The 17,115-nt window shown below is 53.2% G+C and overlaps 2 protein-coding genes across 10 annotated transcripts in view; one reads left to right on the forward strand and one right to left on the reverse strand.

The window, feature by feature from the left end:
* The window catches only part of TMEM63B (transmembrane protein 63B), a 26,277-nt gene extending 25,390 nt beyond the window's left edge, over positions 1 to 887 (reverse strand). For 2 of the 5 annotated variants that reach the window (XM_070074057.1, XM_070074055.1), the window contains exon 1: positions 701 to 887. The gene's annotated coding sequence lies outside the window, so the exon portion shown is untranslated. Of the gene's footprint in view, positions 1 to 157; positions 311 to 700 lie in introns of those variants that run through there. The other 3 variants (XM_070074056.1, XM_070074053.1, XM_070074054.1) reach the window with 2 other exon arrangements.
* On the forward strand, positions 339 to 16,912 carry MRPL14 (mitochondrial ribosomal protein L14). 5 transcript variants are annotated; one of them, XM_002714441.4, is made up of 3 exons: positions 339 to 488; positions 14,057 to 14,144; positions 16,389 to 16,912. In XM_002714441.4, the coding sequence occupies exons 2-3, from the start codon at positions 14,077 to 14,079 to the stop codon at positions 16,753 to 16,755; spliced, it is 435 nt and encodes a 144-aa protein (XP_002714487.1). In that variant the 5' UTR covers positions 339 to 488; positions 14,057 to 14,076; the 3' UTR covers positions 16,756 to 16,912. The 5 variants fall into 5 exon arrangements, with proteins under 5 accessions (XP_002714487.1, XP_008261195.1, XP_069930162.1 ...); XM_008262973.4 differs by having other exon boundaries at positions 373 to 582; XM_070074061.1 differs by lacking the exon at positions 339 to 488 and adding an exon at positions 8,966 to 9,048.
* The last annotated feature ends 203 nt before the right edge of the window (positions 16,913 to 17,115 follow it).

Genomic DNA, 17,115 nt, shown 5'->3' on the forward strand with positions numbered 1-17,115 from the left:
GGGTTGGGGGCAGCGGGGTCCCGCGGGCCCGGGCACCTCTGGGTCCCTCAGGAGGGAGAAGGGAGGGGACGCGCAGCTGAGTCCGGGTTTTTCCTCCGGGTGGTGGTGGAATCCTCAAAGACAAGGGAGGGGGCTGGGGAGGGGGTCGCGTACTCACCCCCAGGCGCAGACTCGGCTCCGGCTCCGAGCCCCGGGCTGGGGCGGGGCGGGGCTGGGGGAGGGGGAGGGGGGAGTCGCTGGGCGGCTCGAGCTCCGGGCTCCTGCGGCGGCCGCGGCAGCGGATGGGGGAGGGGGAGCGGAGGAGGGAGGAGAGGGGCGGAGCCGCGCAGGCCCCACCCCCACGCCGCACACGCACGGCGCGCGCGCACTCGGGGCGCTGGACGCCTGGCCGGGCCCTGGCGCGCAGGCGCCCGGGAGGCCGCGTTGTGGCGGGAGGCGGCGCTGGGCCCGCGGCACCCGAGGCGGGAGATTCCCAAGCGGCGAGAGCGGTACGGAGGGGACGCGGGGGACGCCGGGTTCCCTGCTCTCCTTCTCTCGGGCCCCATTCTCCCCTGCAGAAGCGGGAGCGCCCTCCCCGGGCGGGTGAGGAGAGGCGGAAGTGGGAGGGCAGTGGGCTCTTTGGGGGCAGAGGGTCGGCGGGAGGGTCCCAGCCTGGAAGGTGGCCTCCGAGCCGCCGGGACTCCGCGGGGCGCGCGCTCACCTGCCTCCCCCGGGATGCGGAGCCCGCGGGTTCCCGGGGCGTCCCTCGCTGCGCTCTCTGCCGGGCCTGGAGCGGGGTTTGCTGGGCAGCTGTGGCGGCGTCTGTCGGGCGGGTGCGCGGCTCCCGGAGTCGGGGGTTCCCTGGTTTCTCCTTTCACGAGAGATCGCGGCGAGCAGTGATTAAGACAGGAGCGGGGGCGGGCTCTCTGCACATCAGATCCTCACGGCGGCTTGTCTGATTCCGGGTTCCTGGAAGGGGGCATTAAGGCCGTGTTCCTTTCCGTAGCGGGCTGTAAGTGAGCCCTGCCGCCCTGTGAGATTGAGTGGGCTGAGTGTGTGAAGAGGTTTAAAGGCATGGACACAGTCACCGAGGGTTGCTTGGGAAACGCCGGCCACTTGCGACTTAAACCTGGTCCTCAGAGCCATAGGACTCCCTCCCCGGGGTGCCCAGTTCTTGCAGCGGGTCAGTGGCTCTGTTGCCTACTAGCTTTTCAAGGGTTCATTGGCAGCTTGTCGAATGCACCTGTAAGGTTTGAATTGTCGCAGGTTTAATTTATTTATTTAATTTATTTTATTTGAAAGGCAGAGAGAAGTCTTCCAACTGCTGGTTCACTCCCCAAATGGCCATAATGGCCGGAGCTGGGCCGATCAGAAACCAGGAGCCATGAGCTTTGTCCAGGTCTCCCACGTGGGTGCAGGGGCCCAAGGCCTTGGGCCATCTTCTACTGCGTTCCCAGGCCATAGCAGAGAGCTGGTTCAGAAGAGGAGCAGCCGGGACTAGAACCGGCGCCTGTATGGGATGCAGCGCTGGCCCCCGAGTATTTTTTTTTTTTCCTTAAGATTTTATTTGAAAGAGTGACACAGAGAGGGGAGAGACAGAAAGGGGAGTGAGAAAGATTTTCTATCTGCTAGTTCACTCCCTAAATGGCTTCAATGGCCAAGGCTGGGCCAAGCTGAAGCCAGGAGCCTGGAACTCAATCCAGGGCTCCCACATGGGTGGCAGGGGCGCAAGTAGTGGGCCATCTGCTGCTGCTCTCCCAGGCACACTAGCACGGAACACATCAGAAGTGCAGCCAGGACTTGAACTGGCACTCCTATATGGGATGCCTGTTGCAAACCGTGGCTTAACCTGCTGCACCACAACCCCAGCCGCGGAGTAGTGTTTCTTGACACCTGCTTCAGGTGTGAGGGTATAAGGAGGTGTTTCTGTGTGTCAAGTTAGCGAACTTTGAAAAGCACTGGTGTCTGGTATGCTCCTGCTTGCTTCTTGCTGTCCTCAACCTGAGTTTTCAGTGAGGGAGGTCCGTGAGCATGCTGCTAGTGTATTGTATACCAGGAATGTACGGTGCAGAACAGCCTGGTGCTGTCCAGGAATAGTTACTGCCAGAAGCAAGTTCAGTCTTCATTCGCTGGAAGTGCCTGCAGCTGACAGACAAGGGTTTCGCTGAGGGTAGGAAGTGAGTTGGCTTTTTTTAGAAAGGGCAGTTTAGATTTTCAGCTGTCACAGACAGGAAGATGAGGATGAAGCTGTCTGCCTGGTGGGAGGAGTCTTTGTAGGTTTAGGTTTAGACTCTGGTAGTTGGTTTGGGTTGGAGCAAGCAGTTCAGATGAGAAGGAATCTAGTGTTTTTTGTTTTTTAATATTTATTTATTTGAAAGTCGGAGTTACACAGATAGAAGGAGAGGCAGAGGCCGAGAGAGAGAGGTCTTCCATCTGCTGGTTCATTCTCCAATTGGCTGCAGTGGCCGGAGCTGTGACAATCCGAAGCCGGGAGCTTCTGGGTCTCCGACGTGGGTGCAGGGGCCCAAGGACTTGGGCCATCTTCTACTGCCTTCTCAGGCCATAGCAGAGAGCTGGATTGGAAGTGGAGCAGCCGTCACTCGAACCTGTGCCCATATGGGATGCTGGCACTGCAGGCGGTGGCTTTACCTGCTACGCTACAGCTCTGGCCCCGGTTTGTGTGTGTGTGTGTGTGTGTGTGTGTGTTTTTTACTTTTTTAAAGGATTTATTTATTTGAAAGGCAGAGTGACAGAGATCTTCATCCACTGGCACAGTTTCCAAATGGCCACAATAGCTGGGGCATGGCCAGGCCCAAGCCAGGACTCAGGAACTCCATCTGAGTTTCCCACAAGCATGTCAGGAACCCAAGTACGTTGGGCCGTCGTTCGCTGCCTCCCAGGCTCATTATCAGGAAGCTGAATGGGAAGCCTGCAGTAGGCAGGACTTGAACCAGGCACTCCTGTATGGGATGCGGGCGTCATAAGAGGCCTCTTAACCTGCCACGCCACAGTGTCTGCCCTTGCTGCAGTTTTTTAGGAATTTTTTTTTTGTCTTAAAAAGTATACTCCATTTTATCCTTAGAGCTTCTTGGATGTATTTTTCCTGTGGAACTTTTTTTTTTTTAAAAAACTCCATTCAAAAAATTATTTATTTATTTATTGGAAAGGGAGAAACAGAGAAAGCTGTTCCATCTGCTGGTTCATCCCCCAAATGGACTCCAGAATGGGATGCCGTTGACCCAAGTGGCAATTTAACCCGGGCGCCACTACCCTGGTCCCTCCCACGGAGCCCTTTGATTTGATGGGTGTGAAACCTGTGTGATCCATTGCTTGTGTCTAACGATAAAATTGACTTTGAAATCAAATAACTCTTGTAGTGGATATCTGGAAAGTAGTCAGCAGATCATGGTTACCTGGTTTTTGGACCTCTGAAGATGACCAGAAGTCATTTCTTATATATTAATACTTTAACAGTGTTTTATTTTCTGTGTTTGAAAGGCAGAGACAGATACACAAATGAGTGATCTCCCATCCACTGATTCATTCCGGAAATGCCAGCAACAGCTGGAGTTGGGCTGGGCTGAAACCAGGAGCTGGGAACACATTGCAGGACGCCCACGTGGGTGGCAGGGACCCAGAGCTGATACCTGCTGGCTCCCAGACTGTGCCCCAGGAAGCTGGAGTTGGGGAGCAGAGCTGGAACTCAACCCCAGGCACCCTGATTTGGAATACAGGCATCCCAAGTGGCTTTTTTTTTTTAAGATTTTGTTTATTTGAAAGAGTTAGAGATGTAGAGACAGAGAAGTCTTCTATCCACTGGGTCACTCCCCAAATGGCTGCACTGGCTGGAGCTGAGCTGATCTGAAGCCAGGAGCCAGTATCTTCTTCCGGGTCTCCCACATAGGTCCAGGGACCCAGGGACTTGGGCCATCTTCTGCTTTCCCAGGCCATAGCCGAGAGCTGATCAGTAGTGGCACAGCTGGGACTCGAATCAGTGCCTCTATGGGATGCTGGTGCAGCAAGCGGAGGCTTAGCCTACTACGCCAGAGTGCCGGCCCCTGTTTTGTTTTTTAAAGATTATTTATTGATTTCTTTGAAAGGCAGAGTGACAGGGATCTTCTGTCTGCTGGTTCACTCCTAAAATGGCTGCAATAACCAGGTCTGGGTTAAACTAGGAGCCCAAACTAGGAGCCAAGAACTCCGTCCTGGCCTCTCATGTAGGTGGTGGGGCCCAAGTTCCTGGGCCATCTGCTGCTACCTTCCAGGATGTGCTAGCAGGAAGCGTCATCAGAAGCAGACGAGCTGGGACATTGGCGTTAAAAATGGGTGCTGGCCCTGCAAGCAGCAGCTTACCCTCCTGAGCCACCATGTCAGGCCTCTCCCTGCCTGTAGCTCATTAGGACCACCACGACAGCTGTTAACTGTCGTCTGTCCTCAAGAAGGCTGTGAACTGTTTAGGAATGATTTCCAGACAGGAGGGGAAGCACCTCAGAAGTCCCGAATGAGAACTGAATTAGTGTGTTGTGGGGTCTGTGAAGGAACAGTGGCCGAAATGTTCTTACTGTTGCACCTGAATATCAACATTAACGTCCTTCCCTGAAGTCCATTGGAAAAAAAATGTGTTGAGAGGCAGAGAGCACACTTGCATCTGCTGGTTGATTCCCTGAACGCCCACAATAGCCAGGCTGGGCCAGGCTGAAGGCAGGAGTTGGGTATTAGCTAAATCTGGGTCTCCTGTGTGGATGACAGCGACCTAATGAGTGGTCACCTAGTGATTCCTGGGGCATGCATTAGCTGGCATCAGGAGTGGAGGGGGAATTCAGACCCAGGCACTCTGATGGGGGATGTGGGTGTCCAAGTGGCCTCTTAACTGCCGAGTCGCATGCCCCGTGACTTTCCATTTCAGAGCTTGCTTTGTGGCTCGCCCTGGTGTGAACCAGTGTGATTTTACATGTATCATAGCAGGGACAGCTTGTGGTGACTGTATTCAGATCTCAGAAATTTTGTTACGGGTCAGTGAATGTGGCAGATAGCTTATTATTCACAGAATAGGAATTGCCTCCCTCAGAGGAGGGAGGAAGGCTGTCTTCTTCCATGGCCAGTTTTTTGTTTTTATTTGAAAGGTAGCGTTAACAGAGAGACAGACAGAGATATCTTTTATCCTCTGGCTCACTCCCCAAATGGCTGCAAAGGTCAGAGCTGGGCCCATCCAAAGTCAGGAGCCAGGAGCCTCTTCCTGGCCTCCCACAAAGATCCAGGGGCCCAAGTACTTGGGCCATCTTCCTCTGCTTTCCCCAGGCGTATTTAGCAGGGAACTAGATTGGAAGTGGAACAGCTGAGGCTGGAACCACTGGGCGGCTTTACCCACTACGCCACAGCTCCGGCTCCCCACGTCCAGTTTAAACTGAAAAACGTGCAGACACTGCTCGTGCTTCCCTAAGAGTCCAGGTGTGAGGCTGCCTTTCCTAGCCAGCATCTGGGAAAGGGACACTTATCCTGCAGACCTGGTCCTGCGGGACAGTCCCGAGAGCGGTCCCCCAGGTTGAGGTGGTCCCTTTGTGAGTGAAGGTAGGGCACTTGCTGAATACCCCTGCCTGGCCTGGAGGAGGGACTGACTGCAGGGTCACAGCCCTAGGGTAGTGGAGATAGGCTTCCTTCTGCAGGGTTTCCTCTCATGCCTGCAGGCCTTGCCTTTCCCTTTCCCTCACTGTCTCCTGTTCCCCACCCCCACCCGTCCCCATCTCCATACATCTGGCTCCTCGCCTTGGGCCCTGTGTAAGTACTAACAGGAAAGGATAGGTGTGTAAGTAGAACTTAACTTTTTTTTTTTTTGAAGATTTTTTTTTTTTAATTTGAAAGAGTTACAGAGAGAGAGACAGATCTTCCATTCACTGTTCCACTGCCCAAATGACTGCAATGGCCAGGGCTGGGCCAGGCCAAAGCCTGGAGCTTCTTCTGGGTCTCCTATGTGGGTGCAGGGCCCGATGACTTGGGCTACCTTCAGCTTTCCCTGGAGCATTAGCAAAGAGCTGGATTGAAAAAGGAGCAGCTGGGACTCGAACCGCTGTCCATATAGGATGCCAGCATTGCAGATAGTGGCTTAACCCACTGTGCAACAGCACTGGCTCCAGAACTTAACTTTGCCTTGTGCAACTTTTCCTGATTCGACCATGCTAAGAATGTTACTTATATCTGGATTATAAGTGTTTGCATAACTGTGGAGTAGGAGCTTAGGAGGAGGAAAGCTAAAAGAAATGAAACCATACTGGAAAAGCAGCTTGGGGGCTGATGCCCTGGCTCACTTGATTAATCCTACGCCTGGGTGCCGACATCCCATATGGGCGCCGGGTTCTAGTCCCGGTTGCTCCTCTTCTAGTCCAGCTCTCTGCTGTGGCCCAGGAGGGCAGTGGAGGATAACCCAGGTCCTTGGGCCCTGCACCTGCATGGGACACCAGGAGGAAGCACCTGGCTCCTGGCTTCAGATCGGTGCAGTGCCGACCATGGCGGCCATTTGGGGGGTGAACCAATGGAAGGAAGACCTTTCTCTGTCTCTCTTTTTCACTAACTCTGCCTGACAAATTTAAAAAAAAAAAAAAAAAAACCAGCTTGAATAACTGATTTTTTTTTTAAGATTTACTTTATTTATTTGAGAGGCAGAGACAGAGGTCTTTCATCCACTGGTTCACTCCCCAGATGGCTGCAACGGCTGGAGATGCGCCAGTCCAAAGCCAGGAGCTTCTTCTGGGTCTCCCACTTGAGTGCAGGGGCCCAAGGACTTGGGCCATCTTCTGCTTTCCTAGGCCAGGCCACAGCAGAGAGCTGGACCAAAGGGGAGCAGCCAGGATGGGAACCGGCACTCAAATGGGATGCTGGCACTGCAGACCAGGGCTTTAACCCACTGCACCACAGCACTGGTCCCAAATAACTGATATGTCTAAGAACCACTGCTTTAAAGATTTTATTTATTTATTTGAAAGTCAGAGTTAGGCAGAGAGAGAGGGGTCTTCTATCTGATGGTTCACTCCCCATTTGGCCACAACGGCCGGAGCTGCGCTGATCAGGAGCCAGGAGCTTCCTCCGGGTATCCCACGTGGGTGCAGGGGCCCAAGGACTTGGGCCATCCTCCACTGCTTTCCCAGGCTGTAGCAGAGAGCTGGATTGGAGATGGAGCAGCCGGGCCTTGAACCAGCGCCCATATGGGATGGTGGCACTTCAGGCCAGGGCGTTAACGCACTGCACCACAGCGCCGTCCCCATAACCACTGCTTTAAATCCTCTGTAACGGCCGGCGCCGTGGCTCAATAGGCTAATCCTCCACCTTGCGGCGCCGGCACACCGGGTTCTAGTCCCGGTCAGGGCGCCGGATTCTGTCCCGGTTGCCCCTCTTCCAGGCCAGCTCTCTGCTATGGCCAGGGAGTGCAGTGGAGGATGGCCCAGGTGCTTGGGCCCTGCACCCCATGGGAGACCAGGAAAAGCACCTGGATCCTGGCTCCTGCCATCGGATCAGCGCGGTGCGCCGGCTGCAGCGGCGGCCATTGGAGGGTGAACCAACGGCAAAGGAAGACCTTTCTCTCTCTGTCTCTCTCTCTCACTGTCCACTCTGCCTGTCAAAAAAAAAAAAAAAATCTCTCTGTCACTCCCTTTCTCTATAACTCTTCCTCTCAAATAAATAAATAAAATATTTAAAAAAAAATCCTCTGTAACAAAGCAAGGCATAAGTTAAGTAAGTAAACAAATACAAGACAAGAACCCTGGACATGTTTTTCAAACTTGGGAAGGGAGATTTTCTCAGTGATAGTTGTGGTAGAAACATCCCAGCGTGCTGTCGAGGGATGCTAGGCTTACGATAGCAGTGCTGTGAAAAATCACAGCAGGCTGGGTGAATCAGATCTGCTTTGGTCCTAGATGTGGTACAGATATTTACCAAAAGGACAGCTTTTTGTTTCCTGAATTTTTTTTAATTTAAGATTTATTTATTTATTTATTTGAAAGAAAAAAAAGGTCTTCCACCTGCTGGTTCACTCCCCAAATGACCACAGCAGCTGGGGCTGTGCCAGGCTGAAGCCAGGAGCCTAGAATTTCTTCCAGGTAGGTGGCAGGGGCCCAAGTACTTGGGCCATTTTTCGCTGCTTTCCTAGGTGCAGGGAACCAGGTTGGAAGTGCCAGTACTCGAGCATAGGGAATGCCAGTGTTGAAGGCGACAGCTTAACCCACTGTGCCACAATGCCGGCCCCTGTTTCCTGAATTTATTTAAAGATGATGTGCAGGCTTGACAAAGGAGGAGCCCTTGGCCCATGTGCATTGTGTGCTTCTGTGAAGTTTGCTAGTTGTTAAAGCAGCATCTTGCCTGTGCAGGGAGTGAAAGACACAGCTGTGGGCCTGGGTCTGGTTTGCTTTTCCTTCTGGCCTTGGACAAATCAATACATCTCGTAGCATTTCTGACTTTATTTCTCCAACTGCAAAATGGTAATGTGTGAAGCCAGCAGAGCAGTTCAGTATCCTGGGCAGATCAGTCCCTTGCAGACTCTGACTCTTGCTTATATATGTTTTCATTGGAGGCCCAGAGGTGCAGTTATCAAAGAAAGTGATGGATGTGGAAGTACTTTGAGAACTGTCTCATGTTACACTCCTGTGAGATTAAAAACACACCCATATACCCCAGCCATGGACTTTCTGAAGGTTGGACAGCAAAAACAGCCCTGAATCCTTAACCAACAAATAGAAGGCCCACCGGTTCAGAAAGATGGGAAGAGGCCTGCCAGGGGAATGGGGGTGGGGTCTGTGTGACCCCAGGAGGGTCCTGGGGGTTCCCTCTTTTGACTCCTCCAGGCTGCCAGGCCTTGGCTTTTCCCTACTTTAAGGAAAACACTTATGTTCCCAGGCTAGCAGAGTTTGTCCTCTGTGTGGCTGGTTTTGTATTTGATTTCTCTAGATTTTTTTTTTCCCATTTGTGATTGAATTGAACATGTTTGTTTTCTTTCTCTTAAGCCCCTTCCTCTGGAAAGGCCTTTAAAATGTGGGGACTGTGCCAAGCCTCTAGAGATGGAAGCTGCCCAGGTGGAGACAATGTGTGAGTCTGTAGATCCGTGTTACTCAGTATCATATTTGGGATCGTCAGCACTCGGTCACTGGCCCCTGGTTTTTTCCCCGAAGCATCAGAGGTGTCGGCTTTTTCTGCCTACGTTTCCAACTCAGACCGTGTTTGGAAACCCAAAACAAGCCCCAGTGCCTAGAAGTCTCCCCTAAGTCCCTGGGAGCCTGAGTGAAGGGCACAAGAGAACCTCCCAGCCCCAGCATGGAGCTTTTCTGGAGCTGGGGTCGAGTCACAGATCAAGTCTGTCCAGTTGTCCATAAGATAGTCCTCCGCTCTCGTTGAGTACCAGGCATGGCTTGGGCACTGAGTGTCTGGCCCGGAACCAGGCAGGTTCCCATCCCTGCCCTCGCAGAGCCTACATTCCAGTGGGACCTACACGGTGATGCCAAGTGAGCAGCTTGCTGGGTGTCCTCGAAACCCACAATCCTCGCCTCTGCAGCGGGGGGAGAGGCTGAAGTTAAACGAGGATGGCAGAGCAGGCTCTTGGATTGTAGTAATTGTCTTTCCTTCCTCTGACTCAGATCTCCCCACCTCTCTTGTTGTGATTCACTCCCTGAAATGGGAGGCAGGTACTGGGTGCTGACCAGGAAGGTGTGAAACCCTTCCTGGCCTTGTCTGAGTGCCAGGGCTGTAGAGAAGGAAACAGCACGGCAGTTCATCTCGGCATCAGATGGCGTCCAGGACATAGCATTGCATGTGCAGTAGGTCTGAAGTGAACCAGGGCCTATGTCCACAGGGTGGGTTTGTGCTAGGAAAGAACTTCAGGGCACCTTGCAGTTGCTTTGAAAGAAATTATTGGCTCCATTCCTGATCCACAGCAGTTACTTGGTGTTGGGATGAGGTATTTCCATGGTGGGCAGTGCAGGCACCAGGCCCTGGAGAAGATTCCAGGGGCTGAAAGCAAGACCTGGGCTGTGAGGCCATGTCCTGCTTCCTGTGGTATGGCTAAGAATCCCGCAGAGTCTGGGCCTCACTGTGTGGAGCTACGGGTAGGAGTGGCAGATTTATCTTTCTCCTGGCTACCTTGTTTATTTTTTATTCTGCGAATCTTTATTGCACTCCTGTTTACCAGGACCTGCTGGGCTGGAAGTGGAGGGAACACCTTCCCCCCCCCCCCCCCAATATTTTCTTTGTAAACATTTGTTTATTTGAAAGGCAGAGTTACGGAGAGAGGGAGAGTGCGATCTTCCATGACCACAATGTCGGGCTGGGCCCGGCTGAAGCCAGGAGCCTGGAACTACATCTGGGTCTCATGTGGATTGCAGGGACACAAGCACTTGGGCCGCCTTCTGCTACCTTCTGAGGTGCATTAGCAGGGAGCTGGATCCAAAACAGAGCAGCTGGTATTCCAACAGGTGGTCTAATGGGATGCTGGCATTGCAGATAGTAGCTTAACTTGCTGTGCTACAATGCCGACCAATTTTCTCAAATATTCACAATCCACAGTTGATTGAACCCACAGATTGAGAACCCATGAAAAGTTTGAAAATATTAAAAAAAAAAAAAAGATCTGTACTGTCATTATTCCTAAGCAGTGTAGTGTAATGACCATTTACGTAGCATTACACTGCACTGGGTATAAAAACCATCCAGAGGTGCTTTAAGTGTATGGGAAGACGAAGGTTATATATGAATGTTGTGCTGTTTTATATAAGGGACTTGAGCATCTGAGATTTTGGTGTCTGGGAGGTCTCCTGGGCCGAAACTGAGGGACAACTGTATTCAAAAAGTGAGTATTTCATTCTGTGCTTTCAAGTTCATGGGAAGGCTCACTGTTGTCCACTTGATTCCGAGGCCTTTCGGTTTGGGTCTGGGGTTCAGTGTCAGCTCCACTGAAGAGCTGCTGGAAAGTCACAAGCGAGGAAGTGTTCTGTGGGCGCACGAATAGGTTGCTGTGTGTGAGTGCAGCCCAGGTCCCTCTGCCGTCTGAGTCCATGGGGCCTGGATCCCTGCAGCGAGCTTGGATGCTGTGCTGCCAGGAGCTCCATGGTGTCTGAGTTTGAGATAGTAAGGAGCAAGAAATAGGGTGTTATGGGACATCAACCTTCAAAGAAAGCACCCAAACTTACTCAGCAAATGCAGCCACCTGTTGGCGTTGGGTGCACGGCCACGTCCACTGGTTGTGCATGAGGGCCAGCGGATGGTGCTGCAGTTTGACATTAGGCTTCCTGAGGAAGTTGCCCTTGGAGCAGTGTCACAGGGCACTGGACAGTGGGCGTGGCTTATGAGCAGCAGGGTCTAGATGGGGGCCTGGATTAGAGTTTGTGCGCTGACAGCCCTACGTAATTTAGGGAGGTGCTTTGAATGGTGGGGTTTGTAAAGATAGCCGAGTCAGGACAGTTCTGGGAAGCCCCTCGCTGCTTCTGTAGTTCTGGACTTATGGCAAAGCTCTTGAGGAAGCAGGGTGGTGTGGAAGGGCCGGTGTTGCAACTTTTTGGAGAGGGCATGTAGGCGGTGCCAGCTTCATCTTGGGGCCTCCGTGGAGTAGCCTAGGAACCTCTGCTCTCCCAGGGAGTGAGGCCAAGGGCCTGCCACCATGAGGGAATGCTTGGCTGGGATTTGAGGAAGCTCCAGCTTGGACCAGAAGGACTGCTTTTCAGAGCTATAGTGCTGTTTTGTTCTGTTTTGTTTCGTTGCCAGTTTTTAGGTTTTGCTCAGAGTGCAGAGCCCGTCCTGCCACCTACTACAATTGTCTTCCAAACTGAAATTTGGCAAAAGTGAAGAATCTTCAGCTGGTGTTCGTGCGTTTCAGTTGGTTCGGCAAGCCCTGAGTCGGCTGTGAGGAAAGTGTGCTTGTGATAGCGGTATTCTTGATGGAACAAGAGTGATTGGAAAATATTAATAGTGAAAGGTTGCCGTGTTTACTCTGTTGTGTAAGAGCATGGGTTCTGAAAGCAGCTGCTGAAGTTCAGAGTTCAGTCTTGTCACTCCTAGCTGTGTGAACTTGGCCAAGGTATTTACCTCTCTGGGCCTCATTTCCTTGTGTGTAGCACTTAGACTTATAATAGTAAGCATTTCAAAGAGTTTTTGTGAGCTTTAGATGCAGTGGTCAGGGAAAGCACTCAGTCTGCTGCTTGACACGTGATCGTCAAGAAAAACTAGGAGAGGCCAGAGCCATGGCGTAGTGGGTGTGCTTGCAGTGCCGGCATCCCATATGGGCGCCGGTACAAGTCCCAGCTGCTCCGCTTCCTATCCAGCTCTCTGCTATGGCCTCGGAAAGCAGTAGAAGATGGCCCAGGTGCTTGGGTCCCTGCACCTGCGTGGGAGACCCCAAAGAAGCTCCTGGCTCCTGGCTTTGGATCTGCCCAGCTCTGGCCATTGCAGCCATTTGGGGAGTGAACCAGGAGGTGGAATACCTCTCTCTCTGCCTCTGCCTCTCTGTGGCTCTGCCTTCTAAATAAATAAATAATTCTTAAAACAAAAACAAAAAACCTAGGAGATCAGATGACCCTCAGAGCTCACAGACACACACATACACACACACACTCCCGCCGGGGTGCCCTTGTGCGCCCTGAGCCTGACAGGGCAGAGTGAGGTGAGAACTCCTTGGACTGAGGCCAGGTCCGCCTCTGGTTCTGATTGTGCCCTGGACTGGCTGTGGGGCTCTGTGCGGGTCTCGCAGTCTGTGTCTCAGTTTCCTAACGTGTGAAATGAGACGTGACATGATGAAGAGGAGGAAGACAGCTAATAGGTACTGATAACCAGGCGCTGTGCTGAGTGCTCCTCAGAACTGGTCTCTGTGCATCGTCCTGTCCACCTGGCCAGGAGGCACTGTCCGGATCCCTGGGCTGTGGATGGGGAACTGCAGCTGGGCCGTGTGTTCCCCCTCCAGGGTTACTTAGGGACAGTAAAGCTGGCCTCATATGACAGCCTGTGCTTCTGAGTGCGTCCGAAGTGGCTGCCTTGTTTCACGTTTAATTTTCTGATCATAACTACGTTTTGGCCAGTGTGTCAGGGGTTGTTGTAAGGAAAACAGTTGGGAGTAAGTTTGGGATTTGAAGCTAAATTGTAGTTAATAAGCATTCCTGGAGTGGAGTGCCTAGCTATTCCTGTAGAAGTAAATAGTGGACTTTTTCCTCATCCTTGTTAAATAAAATCTTACCCACGGTGCTTTGAACTTGTGCAAAGCAAAGCTATGTGTCAATACTACAGTGCAGAGGCCCCTCGTGGCAGAGCTCTCGACTGAGGCCCTGAGCACGCAGGCATTTGGGTGGCAGGACAAGGTGCTTGGCAGTTGGCACCACCAGCTGGCTGTGGGCATCTCTTAGCCATGCCCCGCCGTGGGGGCTCGGGTTGCGGGACACTGGCGCCTTCCGTGTTTGTCAGTGCTCAGGAGGATGGCGTTGGGCTTTTGCCAGCTGGAGCCACGAGTGTTGGGCTGTTTGCTCTGCCATCTCCACCTTGCTCCCCGAAGCCTGCCTGCAGCTGGGGTGTGGTGGAGGTGGTTTTTCCATGGTGCAGTGTTGTTTGGGAGACTGGCCTGAACAGACTTTAGTCACTGGGCAAGGGCAGCCTCTGGCTCTGTCTGCTTTGTCGGCCTTGAGCTGTGCAGGTGCGCTGACCTTCACAAGTAGGAGAAAGGCGATGTGACAGGCGGCCTGGGCGGCTGCTTGGATGACCCACTGCCCTGTGGGTGCCAGCGGGCAGTCCTGTGCAGCTTTTCCTCTGCGGAGGACTTGGGAACGAGGTGCTGGCTGGCTGTGTGCATACAGAGGGTTCGTGCTCTCATCCTGCCCATGGAAGACCGTCTCCGTGCTGCTGTGGACCATTCCGGCTCTCTGACCCCAGAGTCAGAACATGAGTCAGCAGAATTGGAGCTGGATTCCGGCTATTCCTCTGTGTGTCTCTTAACCGCTCAGAGTTCTGTTGAGTGACTAATGATCTTGTGCTAGGAGTGCCATCCTCCCACGCGAATCCCCAAAGAAAACTGGCTCTGAGTAAGGGCCCTGGCTCAGAAATCATCTGTCCCTCCCTCTTCCTGCAGGATTTGTCACTTTGGGATCCATGGCTTTCTTCCCTAGGCTCGGGTCCTTCGCCTGCGTAAGCAGAGCCCGGAGCCAGCGCTGTTTCAGGTAACTTTTCCCACCGAGTTCCAGGAACTGTGCCTTTGAGTCAGTCTCCTGTGCGGGGCCAGGTGTAGGGTGATGAGAATTGGGAGTGGCCATGGGGCAGGGGTGCTGACAGAGGAAGGCTGAGCTGGAGTTTGGTCAGCCACAGGGCAGCAGGGAATGGGTAGGGGGGAGGTGGTGTTCTTGGGGTGGGCTGGGGAAATGGCAAAGGCGGGAAGCTGCTGCTTGCATTCCTTGCAAGACTGATCTCTCGCAACCCTGTCATTGCCCTAGCACATGAAAACTCTAGCCTTTTTTTTTTTTTTAAGATTGATTTATTTGAGAGGCAGAGTTACAGAGAGAGGGAGAGACAGAGGGAGAGGTCTTCCACCTGCTGGTTCACTCCCCAAATGCCCACAACAGCCAGAGCTGGGCTGATCTGAAGCCAGGGCCAGGACCTTTTTCTGGGTCTTCCGCATGGACCCAGGGGCCCAGGCACTTAAACCATCCTCTGCTGCTTTCCCAGGCCATTAGCAAGGAGCTGGATCGGAAATGGAGTAGCTGGGACTTGACTGATGCCCATATGGGATGCCGTTGCTGCAGGCAGAGGCTTAATTTACTACGCCATAGCATAGTAGGAGCATTGCTCCTAGCTCTGAAAGGAGCTTACATTTGGTCACAGGTGCAAACTTGAAAACAAATCATTCTAGAGAAATGTGAGGAGTATAACAACAGGCTTCCATGGTGCTTGTGAGGCTTGGGACAGGAGCTGCAGTTGCAAGAGGAAGCATGGAATGGAGAGGCTGCCTTCCCAGATGAAAGAGGGAACCATTCCTGCCCGCCCCAGGGGGGTGATAGCTGGGTGTGCTCAGAGAACTCTGGTAGTTCCCACCAGCCCCTGGGGCACAAGGTGCCCGTGTGAATGCTAGGGTGTGGAACCTCAGAAGGTCGGTGAATTGGGACCAGCTGGTTGATAGTGTAGATGGTAGGGAACCATGGAGCAAGTCTAAGCGGAGGAGTGGTGTAGGTTTTTTTTTTTTTTTTTTTTTTTTTTTTTTTTTTTTTAAGAAGTGAAGCAGCTGGGACTAGAACTGGCACCCATATGGGCTGCTGGCGCTTCAGGCCAGGTCGTTAACCGCTGTGCCACAGCGCCGGCCCTGGAGTGGTGTCGTTTTAAAGAGAATACTTTGTCGGCAGAGGGAGGTACAGTGGGACCCAGTTAGGACCCTAAAACCTTGGTATAGGTGTAGGGGAGGGAGCCTGAATGGAATAGGTTGTCAGTGAGGGCCAAGGGAAAAGACGGGAGCATAGGTAGCACCGTGAGTGGGACCCTGTGGCCAGGGGGTATTGGTGGAGAGGAAGGTTAGGGCCTGGGAGCTGGAGGTTCCAGAGAAGCTGTTTCTGCAGGGATCCAGTAGCAGGGGGAGATCTGCCAGGCAAGGCAGCAAGGTCAGTTGGGACCTCCTAAGTCTGCAGTGCAGTGTGTGTAGGGTGTGTTGTAAGGAGTTCAGGAGAGTGGAAAACCAGGACCAGAGTAGAGGAGGGAGGTGGGGCTCGAGCTGAGATTTACTAGTTGGCAGCAATGGGAATGGGTAAAATGGCCTGGAGCAGACATGGGAAGTGGGAGCAGAGTCCCTAGGATCCCCAGCAGAACACCAGCGCCTCCACGTGAGCACTGGCTACCGGATTGCTTACTCGGAGCTTGTCTGCTCTTTGTGGGCGCTCTTCTAAAACATTCCTGCTTTGCAGGGAAACTGTGGAAGCAGAAGATCGGGGCCTTGCTTCGACCAGTTTCTGCCACGCTGTGTCAGGGACTTCCTAGGAAACTCGTATCTCTTGACCCCCACCCCCCAGCAACATGCTTGTAGATGAGGAGATTGGGCACGAGGATGTGTGGGGAAGCGGGTTTTGCAGGACAGGCTGGGGTTAGGTCAGGCCCGTAGGGATTCGTTTATGTCCTCCACGTCCTTGTGGGAAGCAGAGGCTTTCAGTTAAGGCTTTACATAGAGTTTGTTCTAACAGGAAGATTGGGTTCTTGTTAAAAGCCATCCCAATGGAGGGCTTGGCCCACCCGCAGGAGCTCTGGTTGTGAGCGGACCACTGGATATGGGCGTGGCGTCCTTGCAGGCCCTGCCTCCTGTCAGTTCCTGCTTGTGCTTTGCTCCTCAAGAGGTGCTGGCATGCGCGCTGGGCCCAGCCGTGGCCTCTGGGAGGGCCTGCAGCCTGCCCTGGGGAGATGCCCTCACAGCCTTTTCTGTCTCCCTCCAGCACCACCGGGAGCCTCAGCGCAATTCAGAAGATGACACGCGTCCGTGTGGTGGACAACAGCGCCCTGGGGAACACCCCCTACCATCGCCCTCCTCGCTGCATCCACGTCTACAACAAGAGTGGGGTGGGCAAGGTGGGCGACCAGATCCTCTTGGCCATCAAGGGACAGAAGAAGAAGGCGCTCATCGTGGGGCATCGCATGCCTGGCCCCCAGATGAGCCCCAGGTTCGACTCCAACAATGTGGTACTCATTGAGGACAATGGGAACCCTGTGGGGACCCGAATTAAAACACCCATTCCCACCAGCCTACGCAAGAGGGAGGGCGAGTACTCCAAGGTGTTGGCTATCGCCCAGAACTTTGTGTAAGCAGAGCCCAGGCCTCTGGCTGCAGGGGCTCACGAGGGAGCGGGGCAGTTCTGGGAGCCTTGGCTGGGCTGAGAGGGCGCCTGGGGCCACGCGGCTGTTCCCCTCAAGCAGGGTAGCTGTCCTTCTAGCGAATAAACATTTTGTGTCTGTTTTCTTAGCTTTCTAGGGTGCGGCAGTGATGTAAATGACACTGAAGCAGGTGAGGATAGCCCAGCCGAGTCTGGCCACATGCAGTGGCTGTCCTTGGGCCAGGGTCTGGGTCCTTGCTGTCTTGTTTGAACCCTATAATGTGAGTTTATCCAAGATGACCAGGCTCTGAAAAAACTGGGCTGCAGACAAAATGTTGATTCAGTTTTAAAA

Source organism: Oryctolagus cuniculus, chromosome 5 (genome assembly GCF_964237555.1).
Source record: "Oryctolagus cuniculus chromosome 5, mOryCun1.1, whole genome shotgun sequence".
Classification (NCBI taxonomy): domain Eukaryota; kingdom Metazoa; phylum Chordata; class Mammalia; order Lagomorpha; family Leporidae; genus Oryctolagus; species Oryctolagus cuniculus.

Bases quoted from the DNA above. Each gene is read 5' to 3' on its own strand.
- MRPL14 (XM_002714441.4), top strand. From the start codon at position 14,077: ATGGCTTTCTTCCCTAGGCTCGGGTCCTTCGCCTGCGTAAGCAGAGCC. The intron at 14,145-16,388 runs GTAACTTTTCCC...GTCTCCCTCCAG, and splicing joins CGGAGCCAGCGCTGTTTCAG to CACCACCGGGAGCCTCAGCG.